At 50.1% G+C, this 22,202-nt stretch overlaps 6 protein-coding genes across 6 annotated transcripts; 5 read left to right on the top strand and 1 right to left on the bottom strand.

Moving 5' to 3' along the window:
* Positions 1-1,937: 1,937 nt before the first annotated feature.
* On the top strand, positions 1,938-3,039 carry N7481_000107 (zinc-binding alcohol dehydrogenase family protein; the record flags this gene model as incomplete). The annotated part of the gene is made up of 2 exons (XM_057259326.1): positions 1,938-2,280; positions 2,342-3,039. 2 exons carry the CDS (start codon positions 1,938-1,940, stop codon positions 3,037-3,039), a joined length of 1,041 nt encoding a protein of 346 aa, XP_057127158.1.
* A 1,058-nt stretch (positions 3,040-4,097) lies between these two features.
* On the top strand, positions 4,098-6,341 carry N7481_000108 (alpha-L-arabinofuranosidase A; the record flags this gene model as incomplete). Its single annotated transcript, XM_057259327.1, has 7 exons — positions 4,098-4,217; positions 4,271-4,720; positions 4,778-4,894; positions 4,955-5,144; positions 5,198-5,772; positions 5,830-5,937; positions 5,994-6,341. 7 exons carry the CDS (start codon positions 4,098-4,100, stop codon positions 6,339-6,341), a joined length of 1,908 nt encoding a protein of 635 aa, XP_057127159.1.
* A 760-nt stretch (positions 6,342-7,101) lies between these two features.
* On the bottom strand, positions 7,102-9,157 carry N7481_000109 (MDR family MFS transporter; the record flags this gene model as incomplete). The annotated part of the gene is made up of 6 exons (XM_057259328.1): positions 7,102-7,293; positions 7,346-7,527; positions 7,620-7,941; positions 8,004-8,533; positions 8,608-8,919; positions 9,037-9,157. 6 exons carry the CDS (start codon positions 9,155-9,157, stop codon positions 7,102-7,104), a joined length of 1,659 nt encoding a protein of 552 aa, XP_057127160.1.
* A 624-nt stretch (positions 9,158-9,781) lies between these two features.
* Positions 9,782-11,563, top strand: N7481_000110 (arylsulfotransferase family protein; the record flags this gene model as incomplete). The annotated part of the gene is made up of 3 exons (XM_057259329.1): positions 9,782-10,352; positions 10,415-10,480; positions 10,539-11,563. The coding sequence occupies 3 exons, from the start codon at positions 9,782-9,784 to the stop codon at positions 11,561-11,563; spliced, it is 1,662 nt and encodes a 553-aa protein (XP_057127161.1).
* A 1,023-nt stretch (positions 11,564-12,586) lies between these two features.
* On the top strand, positions 12,587-17,375 carry N7481_000111 (pleiotropic drug resistance family ABC transporter; the record flags this gene model as incomplete). The annotated part of the gene is made up of 5 exons (XM_057259330.1): positions 12,587-13,161; positions 13,234-14,746; positions 14,802-16,292; positions 16,351-16,811; positions 16,952-17,375. The coding sequence occupies 5 exons, from the start codon at positions 12,587-12,589 to the stop codon at positions 17,373-17,375; spliced, it is 4,464 nt and encodes a 1,487-aa protein (XP_057127162.1).
* A 1,729-nt stretch (positions 17,376-19,104) lies between these two features.
* N7481_000112 (putative C2H2 finger domain protein) lies at positions 19,105-20,502 on the top strand (the record flags this gene model as incomplete). The annotated part of the gene is made up of 1 exon (XM_057259331.1): positions 19,105-20,502. One exon carries the CDS (start codon positions 19,105-19,107, stop codon positions 20,500-20,502), a length of 1,398 nt encoding a protein of 465 aa, XP_057127163.1.
* Between the last annotated feature and the right edge of the window lie 1,700 nt (positions 20,503-22,202).

Genomic DNA, 22,202 nt, shown 5'->3' on the forward strand with positions numbered 1-22,202 from the left:
AAAGGGGGTCCAGAAAGAGGGGTGATGTCGCATTCCTCCAATCATAGGGTCAATTTGCTGGAAAACCACTGCTGGGGTTGCATGTTTAATAGATATTAATTTTAGAAATCAATACTAATTCATGCCGAATGCAATGCAAACGAGAATTACTACCCTCAATTACAGATTCTGCTCGTGGCTACATCATCTCACCGCGACTTGAGGGTACTGACAGAGACCCGGGCGCATCGAGCGCGATTAGGATTGGCTATAAAGAAGGTATTTTAGCTACTCCGTACAAGGCCGCCATATTATTAAAGTGATAAATTTGTTGCCGAGAAATGTAGGACCCTGGAGCAAATCCATCGACAGTTTATAGCAAAAACACAAAGGATTGGAACGAGGTCTTGGGAATGCTATGAGTAGACTGGGAGCTTGTTGGCCAACTTGCAAGCTAAAGTGTGGATGGAATGGCCCCTGGAGCAGGTCATGTTACTTTTCTCCCCATGGTCTACTGGATCCAGTAGAGGCCATCTATAAAATTCCATGCCTTAATGCATCACTATTCTGAAGCTGGGCCACCTATATCACATGTGACATGCTACCATCCGCTAGGCCGATGGATAGACGTTATTGGCCCTGCATAGCTCTTTCTGTCCTTTTTCCTTCCCTCTATTTTTTTTCCTCCTGTATTTAGTTTCTACTGAGGCCGTTGGCCTCAGGCCTAGCGGCATAGCCAGCTCACACTTCATGTATCATGCATGCAGGACCAGGATCTATATCCCTGTCCACATTGCATCGGTTTCTATTAGTTTCCATCGGCCGTTGCACCCATTGCACGCCGTTTGTCATTAGATTGGTAGATATAGCGTAGATTTCCTCCATTGCATAGATCTCCCATCATGGTTTCCCATTCCATCCTTTCGTCTCTCCCTAGTAGTTTCCTCGCTAATACTAAATTTGGTGAGAAATCTATCTTGGTTGAGCTCGGAATGGCAACCATTTACGATGCACTACTGTCGTATTTAAGATAGGTTCCTAAATGTAATTTTGTCACTAGAATTATTCTCTGAATGAAGGTGGTTATTGATAGGTGTCGCCCCGGTATGAAATTAGCAATAGCTCCAAGTCTCTTAAGACGTTCAAGTTCCATTTTTTCACAACATCTACGACTAATATAGTCATCTGATAAACAACTTGAACTGAGAGCAAGCAAACTATTTTAAGGTACCGAGTGGTAGGGGTGAGCTCCAACCAGAGATAGTTCCTTGAACATCCGGATCACTAGAGCGAGGAACCAAACCATTCAACATGCTCTTTGTGCAAAGAGTTATTGTGGCTTTGTGCTAAAACCAGCTCAACTAAACTTTCGTGCTCAAACGCCAAGCTCGAGCAGCTTTGTTTTAGCTTGGCCAATTTAGTGGCTTGAAAATGGCGGGGAGTAAAACTCGGGCGTATTCGAGAACGATTCATCGTTAAACTTGCTAGCTTTAACTGGTATGCGAAGTACTATGAAGCCGAAACAGCCCTAAACATACAGTATAGTTAGGGTTGCCGTCCCTCACGTATTTAGGTCGTCTCTCATATTCTCCCTTTCTTACTTTCTCTATCTTTAGTTGCTTCGTTCAATGCTACTATGTTGGTTGATGTCTGTCTCTTTGTACCTGACTAAAAGGCAATCAATTGTACTTAATTTGACCATATCTGTCTCTGCCACCGGATTCTTGATTTTCAGTCATAGATCGCTGGCTGTAAAACTGTGACACTGTCTAATTTGGTCCTCTGTATTTACCTCGGTGTTAAGTTTCGAGATGTGGTGGCCTAATTGTACGCCCCATTTTAACGCCGCAATCTCCGAGTCCGACTACCCTATATCTACCGTGGACACCCTCGTCGCCATATTGTTTGCCAATCAAACAATTGACAGAATTTTCACATCTCATTTGTATTATCACACCATGAAAGAAGCATTTATCGACAAACACCTTTCGGTGACCATCCGCGACACCGAAATCCCCGTTCCCGAAGCCGGTCAGGTTCTAATCCGCGTGGTCGTGTCGGGATCTAATCCGAAAGACTGGAAAATGGCTCTTAGCTGGCCCCCGGATGGCGCGCTCTTTAACCAGGGTGACGATATTGCCGGACATATCGAGGCCGTAGGCGATGGCGTCCTAGGATTTCACAAAGGGGATAAGGTTGCCGCATTTCACCAGGTGATGAAACCACATGGAAGCTGGGCAGAATATGCGATCGCCCCTAGTGGTTCGACTTTTCATATCCCTGAAAAAACATCCTTCGAAGGTGAGTAGTAGTTTCGACGATGTTCAACTGAGAAACGTTCAAGTTTCTAAACCACGGCCAGAGGCGTCAACAATCCCACTGGCTGCAATGACTGCGGCTGTCGGAATGTTCCAGCGATCAAACTTGCCTCTCCCCTGGAAGCCTACAAGCGAGCCACTTCCCTATGTAATTTACGGTGGAGCGACTGCGGTCGGAGCTTTCACCATCAAATTCGCTCAACTATCCAACATTCACCCGTTGATCGTCGTCGCGGGCAGAGGCAGCGCATTTGTCGAGACTTTGATTGACCGCAAGAAAGGCGATACAATCATCGATTACCGCCAAGGCGATGATATTATAAGAGAAAAGATCAAGGCTGCGGCGGGCGAAAGACCTATTCATCACGCGCTCGATGCAGTGTCGGAGAAAGACAGCTGGTTGAATATTGGCCCTGCCATGACCGCACCCGGGCATCTCACTCTTATGATGCCTGGTATCCATTATCAGCCCGAGGGAATTTCAGTCACTCACGCGATTGTTGGGTACATTCACTTCCCACCATCCCCAGGGAAGACAATTGAAGATACGGAGTTTGCAGCTGCTTTCTATCAGCTCATGGGCCGGGGTTTAGCACAGGGATGGTTCTCAGGCCATCCGTATGAAGTACGTCCTGGCGGATTGGCTGGGCTTCAGGGAGCAATGCTGGATTTGCAGGCTGGAAAGGCATCTGCAGTCAAGTATGTAGTGCGAATTGGTGAGACTGATGGGGTGGAGCAATAGTGGAAACATGTTGGATTCTGGGACCTCCAGGAAACTCCCTTAGAGTTCTTTCTAGAGGGGTCCGTCCTAAATTAATTCCTTGGCGAATATATTTGCGTTCATGAATATCGGCACAATTCCCTTCTCATCGGAATATCCGGAAACCCCTCTTCCAATTTGTGTGTTAACATGCTCCTGAGATCATTTGTGATTTGAGAATTGAATACTGTTTGACAGGCGAAGATACGAGGTCTGGCTTTATAAATCATCCAGAATAGCAGACACGGTTCATTCGCTAAGTCAGTGTTATTACTTCGAAATTGTCTCTCCACTTAATTTGTACCCCTCATATCAATAGTTACATCACGATTCCCGGCTAATCTGACATCACGCAACATTGTTGGATCAGGCCAGGTACCGAAAAGTGGAGGCTCTGCAGCTGCGGAGATGCGGAGAAAGCAGGCTCATTTTACCCATCAATCACAACTTGAACACTTCCCCAACGGGACCTGCAGGCTATTTCTCTCGCATGGGGCTGACGAAAATCATTGGTAGCATTATCACACACCAATAGCTCACGATAACTGCCGCCTCTCCCATGTAACTTCAATCCGACCCTCGACCTCGGCCCTTTCCTCACATCTAATAGTACGCACGTAACCAAACATGAATTCCCGGAGCGCACAGGGATCACACTTAGCGTGCTGCACTAACTAGTTCTGCCGATGTTTCCCCATACTTAGAGGGGTTTCACGGCGGCCGGGGCACTCCTCACGGAAATCTACCCGATGCGGATAATTCAACGTCGGCAATTCTCAACTAGCAGCAGAGCTTTGTTTTGTCTTCGGAAATGATCGTCTCCAATGCTACTTGCCCCCTCCCAGATCATGATCTCGGACTATGAGGGGGTGGGCTTAGCCTCAAGCAAGGGTAAATTGTCCCGCAGAATAGGCATTTCTCGTGGCTGGGAATCGACAGGCATAAATACTCGCGATGCGACCTCCTCGTGTTAATGTGTCTGCGGTTCATTCTGGGTAGGATCAGCGCGGTTTGCATCTGTCCTCACTTCTGATTGAGTCATGTTACAACGATATCTCCTCTTTCCCCTGCTGGCTTCCTGCAGCGCGGCTGTTACTATCTCGGTTGCGAAGTCGGGCGGTAACGCTACTACCAATTTGCAATATGGAGCAATGGAAGAGGTACGTTAACTTGTGTGAAACAGTCTAGCTCATGCTGACCAAGCTTTTTCCAGGAAATTAACCATTGCGGCGAAGGTGGCCTGTACGCAGAGCTGATCCGTAACAGAGCATTCCAAGGCAGTGCGAAGTTCCCATCTTCTCTGGATGCTTGGACAGCCGTTGGCGGATCGTCGTTGTCTCTGCAGAATCTCAGTGATCCACTGTCCTCTGCTCTCCCCACCTCCGTGCGGGTCAAGGGGAGAGGCACTGCAGGACTCAGCAATGTGGGATTCTGGGGAATCGATGTACGACCTCAAAAATATTCGGGGTCTTTCTATGTAAAGGGTTCCTACTCTGGCTCTTTTACTGCGTCTCTTGCTTCATCCAGCGGAAAAACACTGGCTAGCACTAAGGTGAAGTCTAAGAGTGTCGCTGGCAAATGGGTGCAACATGAGTTTACTATTACGGCAAAGACCATGGCATCTGATACTAACAACACCTTCTCGGTATCATTTGACGGATCGGTGAGACTCATGAATACGGATTATCTATGAAAAATGACTAACCATAAACCTGAATAGAAAGCAAAGGCTGGATATCTTGACTTCAACTTGATCAGTCTGTTCCCGCCGACCTGGAATAATCGTCCCAATGGCATGCGACGCGACCTGATGCAGGCATTGAAGGACCTTGGCCCTGTGAGTCATTTTAATATCTTGATGCCATTATCCATCTACAATTGCTTATGTCGACGATAGAAATTTCTCCGATTCCCGGGCGGAAACAACCTGGAAGGAGATACCATCGAGGGCCGCTGGAAGTGGAATGAGACTATCGGTCCTCTTAAGGACCGCCCTGGCCGTGCCACGACCTGGCAATACGAAGAGACCAGCGGCTTTGGTCTGGTTGAGTATATGGAATGGTGTGATGACCTTGGCATGGAGCCCAGTAAGCTATATATTCTACTAGTGACAGGAAGGAGCTAACCAGTATGAATTTAGTCCTTGCTGTTTGGGCCGGTATGGCTCTAAATGGAGACTTGATTCCCGAGGATGAGCTCGACTTCTACGTGCAAGATGCATTGGATGAGATAGAATTCCTAACTGGATCGGTGGATACAACATATGGTGCTCTGCGTGCTAAATACGGACACCCCGAGCCATGGACGATCAAATACGTCGAAGTCGGAAACGAGGATAATCTCAACAGTGGACTGGACTCTTACAAGTCCTACCGATTTGCCGCGTTTTACGATGCCATCACGGAGAAGTATCCCCACATCCAGGTTCTGGCTTCAACTATCGACATGACCCTCGAGGGCAATGCTGGTGGTGATTACCACTTGTACGATATTCCGGACAACTTTGTCACCAAGTTCGATATGTTCGACAGTTACAGTCCCGATCACCCTATTCTTCTTGGTGAGATTGCCGCCACTGAATTCAACAACGGTGAAGGTATCGACTGGAGCGACACCAACTTCTCTTTGTATCCATGGTGGATTGCCTCTGTCTCAGAGGCAGTTTTTCTTTTGGGAGCTGAGCGAAACGCAGACAAGATTATTGGAACAACCTATGTGAGAAATCTCGGCGGAAAAAAATTCGCATTAAGAAATCTCACTAACAACTCCTAGGCTCCATTCCTGATGAACCTGGATGCCTACCAATGGTCCCCGACTATGATCTCCTTCAATGCCAACCCTGATGATACCGCCAGGTCAACCAGCTTCCACGTCTATGACGTACGTCTAGTCAAACATCCTTCACGCAAGACACATATACTAACTGAGTACATTAGCTCTTCAACAAGAACCACATGACAAACACACTCCCAGCCACCTCCGAGGATGCCTTTGGTCCGCTATACTACGCCACTGGTCTGGACAGCGAGAGCAATTCGCGCATCTTCAAGGCTGCCGTTTACAACAGCACCGAGGATGTTCCGGTATCACTGACCTTCTCAGGTGTCGGACGAGGTACCAAGGCGGACTTGACGATCTTGACCGCACCGAACGCCCTCTCCATGAATGAAGTGGGTGGCGCGAACATCGTGAAGAGCAAGACGACCACGATCAAGGCCGGCAAAAAGGGAGAATTCAGCTTCAAGCTGCCTAACCTTAGCGTGGCGGTGCTCACGACCAATTGAGAGATAGATGGTGAATTCCTTTGCTTGGTTCAAGTTGGGGTATGCCTACCTCAGTATCTAGAAGTACATACTAGTTAGTACTATTACTAGTACCAACAAATGCAAACGAAGAACTTTGACTCTTTTAAATCAATGGATCCTAGTATCCGAGTCTCCAGTCAACTGATAACTAGTATGTACGTGCTAAATTCCAAGGTTACTTAACCCATGGCCCATCCACATAGATCATTCTACTTACCAGAAATAGCTAACCCATACTAGTATTTGCACTTCTAGGGCCTTGCTGCCCATACTATACTGCCATGAAAAAGCACAGCAACTTATGCGCAGGCTTACCTGAATCAGAAACAACGAGTCTAGAAGTCAGATTCACAAAGCTGGTCCTATAAATCAATCTTTTTCATTCGCCAAGTGGATCCTCATCCCAGCTTCGCCTCTCCAGCCTCGCGGGGAGGAAGACTGGGGCGAAAACCACTCTGTTTCACCATCTAAATACTCTAAATCCAATCTATCAATCTAGTACCCCTTGACTACCTGCCACTTCGAGACCCTCCCGCCGAACCAGACTTAAGTCATTATCGACATAAACGGCACTCCGGCTTCTCCGACTCCACCTCGCTAAGTCATGCAAGAGCAGACCCACGCGTATTGGGAGCCTCATACCTACTTACCGAAACACCTACTAAGGGGCCATTCCTCACCGTGAAAGACCCGCTGAAGGAATGCATGATGCTCGTAGAAGAGCAACATCTCACACACTCTAGTTTCCAGCAGCTCGCTCCAGGCCCTTCCCACGGGTGAACAGGGCAGCGAAGGTAGCAATGAAGCCGAAACAAGCGGATGCGCCGAACGACAGGCGAATTCCGCGATAGTAGACAAGGCGCACGGCCATTTGTGCGTCTGGGGGTAGATCATGGATTGCCGAGACAGAGTGACGGATTTCGTCGATCACCTAGTAAAAAGAGAAAAAAGGAATTGTGGTCAGCGGGGTTCCTTCATCACACGGTTGTCATTCTCATAGTGGTTCGTGGAAGGAATTGTACTTTCCATTTATCTGGTATTTCACTCAAGGCCTCGGCGAGGCCTGAGCTCAGTGTATTCTGAATAATGGCGGAGGTAATGGCTACGCCCCAAACTGTTCCGAGGGAGCGGATGAGGTAGACGGTTGAGGCGGAGACGGCGTGGTCTGGTGGATGTTAGTTAGTCTCTAGTATCTTCACGAGACGCACCACTCGCGACTCGTGATTCACGGGGTGGTGGTGATAATGGTCGACGTACCGGAATGGTCAAATGCAGCTAAGAAAGTGAACAAGATTCCCGGGTAAACGATGCCTTGTCCGAGGTTGGCCGGGATGATATACGCGAAGTACTTCCACTGCGAATCGTCGAAACGGAGTAGCGTGACGAGGAGATTACCGATAAACATCAGCCCTGCGCCGGTGCGTACGAGCCAGGCCAATTTTCCCCAGCGTGACATCACGATTCCGGAAATCAGGCCGCCGAGAGGGGTGGCGAGAGATGGAATGACGAGTCGCGCACCGGCTTTCGTGGGACTGTCTAGCAAAATGACTTGGAAAAGTAGCGGGATGGTGAAGAGGAACTATCATCGGAGAAGTTAGCCACAAGCGACACAAATATTCTTCAGCCACAGCGAGAACTAACAGCATACGCAGCCATTCCCACGCAGACATTTGCAATTTGAGTCGAAACTGGGAGGACTCCTCGGAGCATCTTGAGAGGAATCAGAGGAACGGCCTTGGTATTCGCCTCGACGTAGACGAAGAGCGCAAGGAACACCACACTAGCAACCAAGGACAGGACAACCCAGAGATTACTCCAAGGAAGCTCATTGCCACCCAAGCTCAGGCCCACAAGTTGAGCCGATAGGGCCAGAACAAGCAAACAAGCGCCCGACAGATCAATCTTGTGCCAGATGCCTTGGCTCTGCGGAGCAGCTGGGTCATGTCCATGTTGCTGCTTCGCGGGGAATTCGAGAACAAAGTACCCCAGTACCAGCACCATCAGCGAGACAGGGACTTGCACAAGAAAACACCATCGCCAACCAATGGAGTCAACGATGGCCCCGCCAAACGATGCACCGCAGATAGCACCGAATCCATAAGACCCGTTCTGCACAGCTTGATACATCCCCCGGCGGCGAAAGGGAATAAGATCCGAGTTGACAATAGTCGCTAGTTAGGCCGTGTTAGACAAACGAGATCCTTCATTTGGCGCGAGAAAAGAAAAGAATAAAAAAAAAACATACCCATCGTCATCAAACCGCCTCCGCCCACACCAGTCAATGCACGCATGAGATTGAGAAAGAGAATATCCTTCGCAACCGCGCACCCCAAACACCCCGACAAAAAGGTAATTGTCGCGGTAAAGAAACAAGCCCTGCGACCGAGAATGTCCGAGAAGCGACCGTATAAAGGTTGGAAAGCGGTGCTGGTGATTAGGTAGGAGGTTGTCAACCATGAAGCCGTGTTGGCGGCATTGAACTCGGAACTTATGATTGCGTAGGTAGACGCGGTGATTGTACCGTCGAAACCGGAGAGGAAGACGTTTGACATGATCGCTGGGAAAAATTATTAGTATTGATTCTTCCTATCCACTGGTCATACATAATGTTGAGATTGTTGGCTAGGCTGGGCCTTCAACTCCAACTCCCCCGCGCGGGGTCATTTGTACATACCAAACTGAATCCAGAGAAAACCATGACCAGGTCGCCAGTCATCGCTTGGATCGGAAGGGAGAAGAGGCTGATCTTCTGTTGGGGTCGGGTTCGACATCTCAGGGTCTTCAATGACTGCCATGGCGGGTATCCAATTGTGGGAACTTGACCGTGGGAACTTGAACTTTGGAAGATGAAAATTGAAGACTCGGAAGATTCGGAGATGTCAAGTAATTCGTACTTGGCACTGACTGCCAACCTTGCCAACCGAAAGTTCTCGGAAGTTTTGCAAAATCCGTAGCCAATGCGAATGCGAAGGGAAGAAGGCGGGGACGTACGGGGACTCAATTGGGAAGGAGAAGTGGGCATCGCCAAGCACGACATTTGTGGGTTCGCTGCCACCACAGTAAACTTCACTGGCAATTGACAAGTGGGATGGCGGAGTAATTAGGAACTTGAACTTAACCTTGGATACCCTTAATTGCACCAGTCTGAAGAAAATGACGTGTTGACAAGTACTAGTACACTACCTCCATATATAAATATCCTGCTACCCGCTGTCTCTCCCCATCCACTCTACTACTACTACTACTACTACTAGTATACCACCTGTAGTAGTGAAAACTCGAAGCAACCTGAATACCACAAGAGCGTCGAAGACCTCTCAGTGCAGAATACCCATCTAAGGTTAATGTACCCTATGCTGGCAAAACATGACCGCCATCATGGAAACTGATCCCTGGTCTAGCAGCCTCAACCCTTCACCATGAAGATGAAGCTCCTCGCAGCCATCACCTACGTGACTGCACTGGCACCCCTTGCCGCCGCAGATTGGCAATTCAAGTCGCGAACCGACCTGGCCCCGCCTCGTCTGAACATCACCATCCCCGCTGCCCACGACACTGACAAGGGTTACCTCTTCGTCGCCCCGTTCCCGGGTCAGTGGGCCGAGCCCCAGTTCCACGGACCCCGACAGGAGGCTCCGTATATCTTCCGAGATGATGGCGAACTCATCTGGTCCGGCTATACCTACTACTCGATCTGGGCGACCAATTTCCAGGCTGCCAGATGGAAGGGCCAGGATGTGCTGTTCAGTTTTGAAGGGGACCATAATCCGGCTTATGGTCATGGTCATGGCCATGCGACCATTCTGGATCAGCACTATGAGACAATTCGTGAGTTGCGCGCTGGTAACCATAAACTTATGGATAAGCATGAGTTTCATATCATCGATGGAAAAACGGCTTTGCTCCAGGTGTATCAGCCTCTTCCCACGGACCTGAGTCGGTGGGGTGGTAGCTCCGAGCAGCAGTGGATTGTCGATGCCATCTTCCAGGGTACGTCTTGATTCTTGAGGCGGTCAATCAGTCAGGCTTGGGTTAGTGTTAACGTGTGGTAGAATTGGATATCGAGACGGGCGAATTGCTCTTCGAGTGGTCCAGCCTCGATCATGTCACTCCTGATGGTAAGTCTCTGTTCAACGCTACGATCTCGCTCACCGTATATGTACTAACCCACATCAGAGGCCGTTCTCCCTCTGAACCCTGGCCAGGCCGGCTCCGGCTACAACTCGTCGGATGCATGGGATTATTTCCATATCAATTCCGTCGACAAGGACTTCTTTGGCGACTACCTCATCTCCGCTCGTGACGCCTGTGCCGTGCACAAGATCAATGGAACCACTGGTGAAATCATCTGGCGGTTAGGCGGACTCCGCTCAGACTTCGACCTCGGACCGAACGTTGCATTCTGCTTTCAGCATCATGCCCGATATGTCTCCCGGGACGGCGACGAGGAGATAATCTCGCTGTTTGACAACTCCGCCCACGGAACCGAGAATCACCGCGGCCACGAAGTCCACACGCACCCATTCTCCCAAGGCAAGATCATCTCCGTCAACACGGCCACCTGGACGGCCTCGGTCGTTCAGGCGTTCCAGCCCCCAGACGGTCTTCTGGCCAAGTCCCAAGGAAGCACTCAGCTGCTGTCGAATGGAAACGCCCTAGTCAACTGGGGATCTGAAGGCGCGGTCACCGAATTCCGAGCAGATGGCACGCCCATTTTCCACGCGTACATGGACTCCGGCGATCTAGGCGAGGGTGTCGAGAACTACCGCGCGTTCAAGTATAACTGGACCGGAAAACCGAATGAAGAGCCCTCCCTCGTCGCCGAGAAGACTCCCTCTGGAACGTCGGTGTATGTATCATGGAACGGCGACACGGAGACTGCTGTCTGGCGTTTCTACGCGGTGACTGACCGGTACGGATCGCGATCATTCTTGGGCGAGGTGCCACGCGATGGATTTGAGACTGCGTTCCATGTGGCTGGTCACTCGTACGGACAGATTGCCGCCGAGGCCATTTCCGGTCGGGGTAAGGTCCTCCGCGCAACACAGGCGGTCCGGCTGCGGGAGCAAGTGGTGCCGGGTCAAGGTGTAGGACAAGCACAAGGACATGGTCATGGCTATGGTCAAGGACAAGGTCAATGGGCGGGTGTGGCTGAAGATTCGGACCGTGCGTCGTGGAGACAGATCGTCCTGCGGGCCTAACTCAAACGTGGGGCCGGTTAGGAATCACGTTCAGGGGAAGTGGGAGTGGAAGTGGGTGAGCCGTGCCGAGTGAAGGCAGTGGATGAGTGAGTGACCGGGTCGGGAGTGGGTTGGACAGGAGAATCGGAAGTAGATGTGATATAGTCCCGAGTGAGGTGAAAGAAGAAAATATAACGGTGTGGCGATATATCGGAAATCTTGATGCCGATAGGCCAGCCCTGTCAGCCATCCGCCGTAAGCAGTAAGGCAGTCAGCAGAGAACGAGTGAAAGGGGGAAGGAGATGTATTAGTCAGGACCAGGGTACGTAGTTCAGGCCTACTGCCACTCCTAATCCTGGAAGTGTACCAGGATACGAGGGATCAAAGAACCAAAGAGCAACGGTGCAAGTCGGAGCTGTCCCCAAAACAGTCAATGCAGACTGGGGGCGTGGGGCGATGGTGGGGCGTATACGCGAATACGGGGCCAATTAGAGTGGTGGACGGCATATTTTGAATGACATGGAATGAGTTAAGGTTTCGGATTCCATGTGCTTTGCGAGAGGTGGCCAGGAGTGCGAGGAGTGCGAGAAGTCGAAGTCAAGGGGAGAAAGGCAAGGTTGATGTTGATGGAAGAGTGGAAGTAGAAGGGGAGGTGATAACGGGGAGTGGTGGTCTCGTGATCAAGTAGTTATACCGGGAGCAGCAGCAGTGAATGTATGAGGGGGAAGTAGGTCTACCTAGTTGGTACACAGTCCTACAGTATACTATAGTAGTAATACTACTCATACAATACTATGCTGCCAGCCAGTCGCGCCTTCCATCGGATGGCCCAGTTTCCGCGATCCGCGATCCGTTCTTGCCCAAAAGCGTAATTTCGATGGCCTCGGCGTCATCTCATCTCATCTCTTCGTCTCTTTCTCTCTCTCCCTTCTCTTTCTTTCCTTCTCTTCTCCTTCTCCTCCTTTACCTTACCCACTACTTATTGTGCCTGTACACCGGTCTTACCCATGATAATTCCTCACATACGGTACCTCCCTAGTCACCATGGCTGCCCCTCAGCCTCCAGCTCCAGCTCTAGCTCCCTCGGAGCATGATGCAGCTGCCACACACATAATCAGTCACCGTGTCGAGGAGTATACTACCTCCGAGGAAGTCTCCGAAGAAGATACTTCAACTCCGGCCGTCGAAGATGAAACCAGGCATAAAGATATCACCACCATAGCTCGCTCGTTCTCCAATCTTTCTCAAAAGCCGAGCTCCGTCAATAGCCAAAATGACCCGATCAACACTTTCCTCGATCCCACCGAGGATCCCTCGCTAGACCCCAATTCCGGTCAATTCAACTCGTTGAAATGGGTCCGCAATATGCTCCAGATGACCCGCGACTCGGACCGCTACCCCAAGCGCACAGCCGGTGTCTCTTTTCGCAACCTCAATGTCTTTGGCTATGGTTCCGGTGCAGATTACCAGATCAACTTTGGGAATGCCTGGTTGAAGATGTTCAACTGGGCCAAGGCTCAGGCCGGCTACGGAAAGAAACTGCGCATTGATATCTTGCGTGACTTTGAAGGTATGGTCAACGCCGGTGAGATGCTCGTCGTGCTGGGTCGCCCAGGCAGGTAAGTCAATCTTTGTGTGCCTCGAGAACAGGTTCGCGGGAAATTGCGAACTGGGCTGATAATCTGCAATAGTGGATGTACGACCTTGCTGAAAACCATTGCCGGTGAAACCCACGGCCTGTACATCGATGATGGCGCCGATGTGCAGTATCAGGGTATATCCTGGGATGAGATGCACTCCCGATTCCGCGGTGAGGTCATCTACCAGGCAGAGACAGAAATTCACTTCCCTCAGTTGAGCGTGGGTGATACGCTTCTATTTGCCTCCCATGCACGCACTCCGTCCAATCGACCCCCTGGGGTATCCCGGGACCAATATGCCCTGCATAAGCGAGATGTGGTCATGGCTATGCTGGGGCTCTCGCATACCATGAACACCAAAGTGGGCAATGAGTACATCCGTGGTGTATCAGGTGGTGAGCGCAAGCGTGTCAGTATCGCCGAGATCACCCTTTGCGGCAGTCCCCTGCAATGTTGGGATAATAGTACCCGTGGCTTGGACAGCTCGACGGCTTTGGAATTCGTGAAAAACATCCGTCTTTCCACGCAATACAGTGGGGCTACCGCTGTCGTCGCAATCTACCAGGCTAGTCAGTCCATCTACGATGTTTTCGACAAGGCCGTGGTGCTCTACGAGGGTCGCCAGATTTACTTTGGCAAGTCCACCGATGCCCGTCGTTTCTTTATCGACATGGGATTCGAATGCCCCGACAGACAAACCGATGCCGATTTCCTCACCTCCCTTTCCAGTCCCTCGGAGCGTCGAGTCCGTCCGGGCTTTGAGCATCTCGTACCGCGCACCGCAGATGAGTTCTCCAGGCGCTGGAAAGAGAGTGAGGAGCGAAAACACCTTCTTCAAGAGATCCAAACTCAACATGATCAATACCCGCTCAAAGGAGATCAGTTCGACTCATTCTCTCGCTCTCGTGCGGCCGAAAAGTCCAAGGCTAACAGGGCCTCCTCTCCATACACAATCTCGTACTACATGCAGGCTCGTTTGTGCTTGTGGCGAGGATTTTTGCGGTTGCAAGGCGACATGAGTATGACCATTGCCTCCGTGATCGGAAACAGCGTCTTGGGCGTTATCATCTCTACCGTCTTTTTGAACTTGGAAAACAACACCGACAGCTTCTTTCAGCGTGGAGCACTTCTGTTCTTTGCTATTCTGATGAACGCTTTTGCTTCTTCCCTGGAGCTTCTGACCCTTTGGCAACAACGACCAATTGTTGAAAAGCACTACAAATATGCCCTTTATCATCCATCTGCCGAGGCTATCGGGTCCTACATCGTTGAGCTGCCGTCGAAAGTGATGATCGCTATCGCATTTAACATTATTATCTACTTCGTCCCGCATCTTCGACGCACTGCTGGTCACTTCTTTATTTTCTTTCTGTTCTCGTTCTCCACGACTCTAGTAATGTCTAATATCTTCAGATCCATCGGTGCTATATCTCGCTCGATGGCTCAAGCAATGGTGCCCGCTTCGATTTTCATGATGATTCTGGTTATCTACACCGGGTTTACTATTCCAGTCAGAGACATGCATCCATGGTTCCGGTGGCTGAATTATTTGAATCCAATTGCTGTGAGTATTTCCGTTATCTCTCCTTAAAGAACTGATGCTAACCACTTTCTTTTAGTACGCCTTCGAAGGCTTGATTGTCAACGAGTTTAGCGGACGCCATTTCCCTTGCTCCACCTATATCCCATCCGGTGGTTCCTACGATTCAGCACCGCAGGGTTCGAGGATCTGCTCGCAGAAGGGAGCTTTTGCCGGTGATAACTACATTGACGGAGATACTTACATCAACACTACTTTCAACTATTACAAGCAGCACCTGTGGAGAAACTTTGGCATTCTGGTCGCATTTTTCTTCGGATTTTTAGCCATTTACGTTGTTTCTAGCGAATACATTCGGGCCAAGCCTTCGAAGGGCGAAGTTTTAGTTTTCCCACGAGGCAAGATCCCGGCTTTTGCCAAGAGGGCCCGCCAGGAGGACTCCGAGGCTGCACCGTCGACCGAAAAGCATGAGATAGTGGATAAGGAGAGCGATGGAGCAGCGGCTATTATCAAGCAGACCGCGATTTTCCATTGGGAAGATGTCTGCTACGATATCAAGATCAAGGGTGAAAATCGCCGCATCCTGGACCGTGTGGACGGATGGGTGAAGCCCGGAACCTTGACGGCTCTGATGGGTGTTACTGGTGCAGGCAAAACATCCTTACTGGATGTCTTGGCAAATCGTGTCACGATGGGTGTCATCACTGGTGATATGCTTGTTGACGGACGACCACGGGATGGCTCATTCCAGCGAAAGACCGGATATGTGCAGCAACAAGACTTGCATCTTGAAACAAGCACTGTTCGCGAGGCTCTCGTTTTCAGTGCCCTTCTTCGACAGCCCAGTAATATTCCATACGCGGAGAAGATAGCCTATGTGGAAGAAGTTATCAAGATGCTTGGAATGGAGGAGTACGCTGAGGCTGTCGTGGGTGTTCTGGGCGAGGGTCTTAATGTAGAACAACGCAAACGACTAACCATCGGTGTTGAAATTGCGGCCAAACCTGACCTGCTTCTCTTCTTTGACGAACCTACCTCTGGTCTTGATAGTCAAACTGCCTGGTCGATTTGCAGTTTGATGCGGAAGCTTGCCGATCACGGTCAAGCGGTTCTGTGTACGATTCATCAACCCTCGGCCATGTTGATGTCCCAATTCGATCGGCTACTTTTCTTAGCCAAGGGTGGACGCACTGTTTATTTTGGCGATCTCGGACCGCGTATGCAAACCCTGATCAAATATTTCGAAAACAAGGGCTCTATCGATTGTCCAAAGAACGCCAATCCCGCTGAATGGATGCTTGAGGTTATTGGTGCTGCTCCTGGCTCCCATGCGGATCGTGACTGGGCAGAAGTCTGGCTGGAAAGCCCGGAAAGAGCCCAGGTCAAGAAGGAATTGGCCGACATGAAATCTGAACTACGACAGAAGCCAGTGCCTCCCCCAACAGCTGGATATGGGGAATTTGCAACCCCGATCTGGTACCAGTTCCTTATTTGCATCCGACGGATGTTCCAACAGTACTACCGCAGCCCCGGATATCTCTATTCCAAAACCGCTATGTGCGTGTTTCCAGTAAGTATTCCTCTCGCAGTGGTTCTTTGATTCCACTTTCCCACTGACCATCGAGTAGCCCATTTTCATCGGTTTCACCTTCTGGCGAATGCCCAACACTCAGCAAGGTCTCCAAAATCAGATGTTTGCCATCTTCATGCTGCTGGTCATCTTCCCCAATCTCGTCCAACAGATGATGCCCAGTTTCTGTACCCAGCGCTCACTCTACGAGGTGCGCGAGCGACCGTCCAAAGCATATTCCTGGAAATCTTTCATGCTGGCTAGTATCTTTGTCGAGCTTCCCTGGAACATCATCATGGCGCTACCCGTGTACTTCTCATGGTACTACCCGATCGGCCTATATCGCAACATTCCGGCGGGTGAGGTGACAGATCGGGGCGGTACCATGTTCCTGCTGATCTTGATATTTTTGATGTTCACCTCAACATTCAGTTCGATGATTATTGCCGGTATTGAACAACCAGAAACTGGTAGTAATATCGCACAGTTGATGTTTTCTCTGTGTTTGATTTTCAACGGGTAAGTGATCGTCTTAGCATTTCATTTCATCCCTTGGTGTACGGAGTACTCTGTACATTCCGGAGCATCTACCTACTACTGTCGCGACGGTCGGTGGGGCCGGTTGAACCTCGGAGAATCTCGCTAACAGCCTCACGCAGTGTTTTGGCGAGCCCTGCCAAATTAGGAAAGTTCTGGATCTTCATGTATCGAGTGTCACCCTTTACGTATCTTGTCTCCGCTGTCCTATCTACCGGCTTATCTGGAAGCGCAGCGACCTGCTCAGACATCGAATTGCTGAAGGTCGATCCACCGAAGGGTCAAACCTGCATTGAATACCTGGGCGACTACGCGGAGTTCGCGCATGCCAAAGTGTTTAACGGCAATGCGACATCGGGTTGTGAAATCTGCTCCATAACAAGTGCAGATCAGTTCTTGCTTCAGCTGAACATCAAATTTTCGGACCACTGGCGAAACATCGGACTGCTCTTTGTCTACATCGGTGTCAATATCTTGGGTGCCCTCTTGCTATACTGGTTAGCTCGGGTCCCGAAGAAATGGTCCCGCAAGGTGAAGGAGGAGTGAAGAGGCGAATAAAATTTAGCGGAATGGGTTTATTCTGTTCGGTTCAGTTTAGCCTAGCCTATAGAATTATGTTGAATAATTTCCGAATGGGGTGCACTTGTATGAGATAGGGAAAAGGAGGCCCCCCCGCTGCATAAGCACAAATCTTGATCGAATTTGGCAGCTCTTGGGGCCTCGCAAGCATTTATTTCTCAAACGCTCAGGTTTGGGAGGGATGGGTCCAATCAGCCAAGACCAGTTAGGACCACCTGCTAAGATTAGATTAGACTCTCTGGGCCAGTGTGCAATGTGCAATGTGCAATTAAAGGCAGTGAGGTCGAAGCCGTCCAGTCAGGCCCACCGGGTGTTATCGTGGAGGCCGATGATTTGGATATGATTTTCCGAATTACCAAGGTCAACGCCGACCCGCCGTGGGGGCCGAACCGAACTCTGATGCTATTCCCAACCCATCCAGATCCATTTCCAGATCCGCGGAGTTGAGCCTGACAAAATCATGTCGATGATTTCAGCATAACGATAACGGTTGCCAGGGGTGTCGCGCCCTATACTTGACAACTCGGCTATATGAACCCCCATTCAGGCTAGAAGGAATCAAACTAGGGCCACGCAAAATCCAATAAAGCAAGACTCGGAAATTTCTCTACCCTCTACGAGCTAGAGGAACCGACAAGCTGGTCACGACAGACTCCGACTCGCTTTAGACTAGATCCTTGCTATGCCATGGCTACAATTGGCTTCATGATCCCCGTTGTCTAGTGAATCCACAACAGCCGAGTCGAGGCTATTTGTCAGGCTGGCGGGAACTTGGACGCCTTAGGAGAAAGGAGAAAAAAGAAAAAGGAAAAAGGGCAGAAAAAGCATTGATCATGCAACGGCCGATCAACACGGGGAACCCTACGCGTATCCCTATGCCTAGTCCCTCTAACCTCGATGAAGAGCCCGACGACCGAAATGGGAAGGAGTTTGCCCTAATCTCGCATGGTCTGCTTCATTAAGTTAGTTGGGCTAAACTTCTCTCGGTAGGTAATGTAATCCCATCGTTCTGGGATGCATACACTTAGCAGCAAGCTAATGTGGGCATGACTCGAGATCGACAGACTCGTGGGTCGTGAGTTTGGGGTCCAAACTGATGTGGTCTAGTGCATCGATCTTCCCGTTTTCCTTTTTCCTGACTGGTGCTGTCGTCAAGAGAGTTTCTAAAAAAGAAACACAAAGAAAAATGACACCTTTTCACCTTGGGTTTTAATTTTCTCTGTCTGCTTGACATTGACTCACCCTCGTCACGGCTTAGCTCTGGGATGGTCGCCATCACAGCCTTCTGTCGCCCACATTGATGCAAGCATATCGGTCCTTTTCATCTGCTGTGCGCTTCCTCTCTCATTCGCTAAGCGGGCTCTTGATTCAGCCCGTCAACTTAGTCAGGTTTGGTTTTCCCACATCTCCTCGGCCCACGTTTGGGGCTTCGTTGAGGCTCATTTTCCGCCCCACGGATCCACCGCACCAGAAGGGCCATCATGTTGTTTTGGTAATCAGTCACTTCTTCGTATTGATGCAACGCACTGGACCCGCCAGCATGGCTCGGAAGAAAGCTCATTTTCATCTCACGCTGCCCAAAATCCGTTATATATACCGTCCCCGGTTCCTTTTCCCCTGATCCCCGAACCCTATTATCGCTCCCCAGCACCCGGTAGTCTGTCTTTCCTTGAACAACCATCCAACACTGGGCAACATGGACTCCTACACGCAATTCGCAGACAACCCCCATATTATGCCTAAGACAGGTGTCTCACACTCGTCTTACGAAGCTCACGACTCCTCACTACCCGCCGATCACCCATTTGTCACCCGCGCAGCGCATTTCCAATACCAACTGTCCCCTATGGACGAACAGGTGAAGGCCAGCGAGGCCTCTCACAGCGTGCAGCCATGGTGGAAGGCTGAAGAACAATCTTTCGCAATGGGCTACATGCCTCCGGACTTGACCTACACCGATCGCTTTTCGGCCTGGAATAGCGGTATCTCCACTATCTCCGACCCGCAAAGTCCGCGCAGCAGCAACAGTGGCAGCGTGCCTGCGATGAATTGCCTTGCTTCCCCAGGTTTCCGGCAAGAGGATAGTAGAACTATGACCATTGCCGGAATTGATGATCAAACCAGCTATCCCGCCCCGGATGGACTCGTCGAAACCACAACCACAACCACAGCTCTCGACCACTCCCTATTAGCAGCAAAACCACGCATATTCGAGATCCAACCTGACCACCGTTCTCCCTATGAACCAGACTTTGACACTTGGTCCGGCAGTCAATCAGACCGCAACGCCACACCTGATCAATCATGGCCCTCCCCAGTCCCCATCGAGGGCATAGCATTCCCGTCTTCGAATCGGCGCTCCAGCAGCCGCCAACCTAGTACTTCCACACCTGCGGCCTCAACGACATCAACATCACGAATCCGCAAAGGATCCACGAAACGACCGACCTCCACACAAGGCCGCACCCGCCGACGAGGCGCAACCAACGCCGGCACCGGCGAGAACAGCAACACACGCACCTTCGTGTGTAGTTTCGCTCCCTACGGCTGCGAAAGCACCTTCGTCTCGAAAAATGAATGGAAACGACACGTCACCTCCCAACACCTCCAACTCGGTTTCTACAGATGCGATGTGGGCAAGTGCAGTATACACACCCACTCCGGCCCCCAACCACCAAACACAACCACCTCACCACCCGTCCAACCAAACGACTTCAACCGCAAAGACCTCTTCACCCAACATCACCGCCGAATGCACGCACCCTGGATCACATCAACAAGACGCACACCCAGCGACAGCGAAAAAGCCGCCTTCGAAACAAGTCTCGACGAAGTTCGGCGTCGATGCTGGTTCGGACTCCGGAAGGCGCCGCAGCAGAGTCGTTGCGGGTTCTGCCAGGAGGTGTTTAGTGGGGAGGGGAGCTGGGATGCGCGGATGGAGCATGTTGGGCGACACTTTGAGCGTGAGGATCGGATCGGGCTTGGGGAGGAGGGTGAGGATGTGGCATTACGGGAGTGGGGGCTGAATGAGGGTATTCTTACTCTTGTTCATGGAGGGTGTCGGTTGGCGTCGCTGGTGGGGGTGGATAATTAGGTTGGTCCAGTATCCAGTATCCAGTATTGAGGGGATTGACTGGCCGAAGCATCAGTGTTTGCTTTGAGAACGGCATTCCGAGGATTTTTGCTTTTTTAGTCCGTCCTTTTTCGTCCGTCTTGTCTTTTTTCTTCTGGGTTGAGGATTGGGTTGGGCTGGAAACTTGGGTTTTGCCTGTTTTGTTTTGTCATGTCATGCTTGGTGTTGGTGGGTCTACATTGATGATTTTATTCGTTTGGGTTTCGATTTGATTCGGAATGCTGTGTTGATATGGTTTTCTTTTTCTTTTTCTTTTCTCTCCCAGTTATAAAGGTACGGGTTTCGAGGGCTGGGGTATGATTTACGATATACATATACATAAATGCATTATACAATACACATTATACTACAGAATACACCGCACATGTCCGAGTACCAGTGGACCTAAAACGAATAGCAGAGGTACCTACCATTAGGTAATCAGATTTTACATGGGCACCTAGCCACTTCCAAGGTTGGCCCGCCTCAATAGCGTAGAATGAATGAATGAATAAGGGACCGAGGAACAGAAAGGTTAAACCGATCTCCGTCAAATCCACAGTGAAGAAGCCTCTGACGAAGCTTTAAACTCGGAGACCCTCGGTCATGACTCAAGTAAGCCCCTACCTAATCATATGGAGACTACTCCGAGTCCGTACTTCCCTGGATGCATATAGAAGTTATATGCTCCAAGATCCCAAAATGGGTTAAAAGCCACGAGACAGGAGCAATGCTAGAACCAAAGTCGGAATCCTGAAATCGATTAGACCCAGATACTTTCGGTACAAAATTCCGCTCTCGAACTCCCGGAAACGAATCATTGGCAAGGCGGTTTTATGTTCGCTGTCTGGTCTCCAAAAAGGATGCGCAGCCTTTACAAACGATCGACGGACCTTCATTTCCAGAAATAGCCCTAGAGCTATGGACTAGTAGATCGATAGAGCTGCTTGGATCACTGAACCCTCTTCTCGGTATGAAGGGAAGGGGACAAGTACAATGCTCCCCGATTTGGATTTATGATAGCCAACACCGAATTTAAGGCATCCATCATTCCCCATAGTTTTTAGCTTGAGCGATGTGTTATGCATTGGTTACTCATTCTAGACCCTCCTCTTCGCAGACCGGAGAGACATGTACATACATTACTCCGGACAGCTACGGAGTAGACACCTCACAACACGAACACGGACCATCAGCCGCAGAGCTAGCACGAAATACTAACGAACTAAGAATCCTGGTGCGTGTCAACGTCTAGTCAAGACTCGGAGGATCAAGGCTGACTGCGCTGCAGACAGGCGAGTCGGGGCATTCGGACTGCGGATTGATCTCGTAAGCCTGCCGTAGGCAGCATTATTACCAAGGTTTCTTTTGGGTTCGAATGGGGGCGAGTTTCCATATTATACGATACGTGATTGCTTGAATCCTTTGAGAGTTTCTTTTCCCCCTCCCCACTTGCCGAGAATGTACATCAGAAAGGAAAACTAGCATCTCGTAGTCCTGGACTGTAAGAATTCTGTAGAACTCCGCAGTCAGGCCTACTGTCAATGTGGGAACGTGGATAGGGACAAGTGAGCGATATAATGAGTTCGGCTTGACAAAAAGAAAAAGAGAACAGTCAAAAAATGGAATACATAACGCGCTGAGTGGAGAATGGTGGATCTGAGTACGAGTATGGATCGGCA

The sequence above is a fragment of the Penicillium waksmanii genome (genome assembly GCF_028829765.1).
Source record: "Penicillium waksmanii strain IBT 27052 chromosome Unknown utg000001l:1.0-4852451.0:1.0-4856178.0, whole genome shotgun sequence".
Lineage (NCBI taxonomy): Eukaryota > Fungi > Ascomycota > Eurotiomycetes > Eurotiales > Aspergillaceae > Penicillium > Penicillium waksmanii.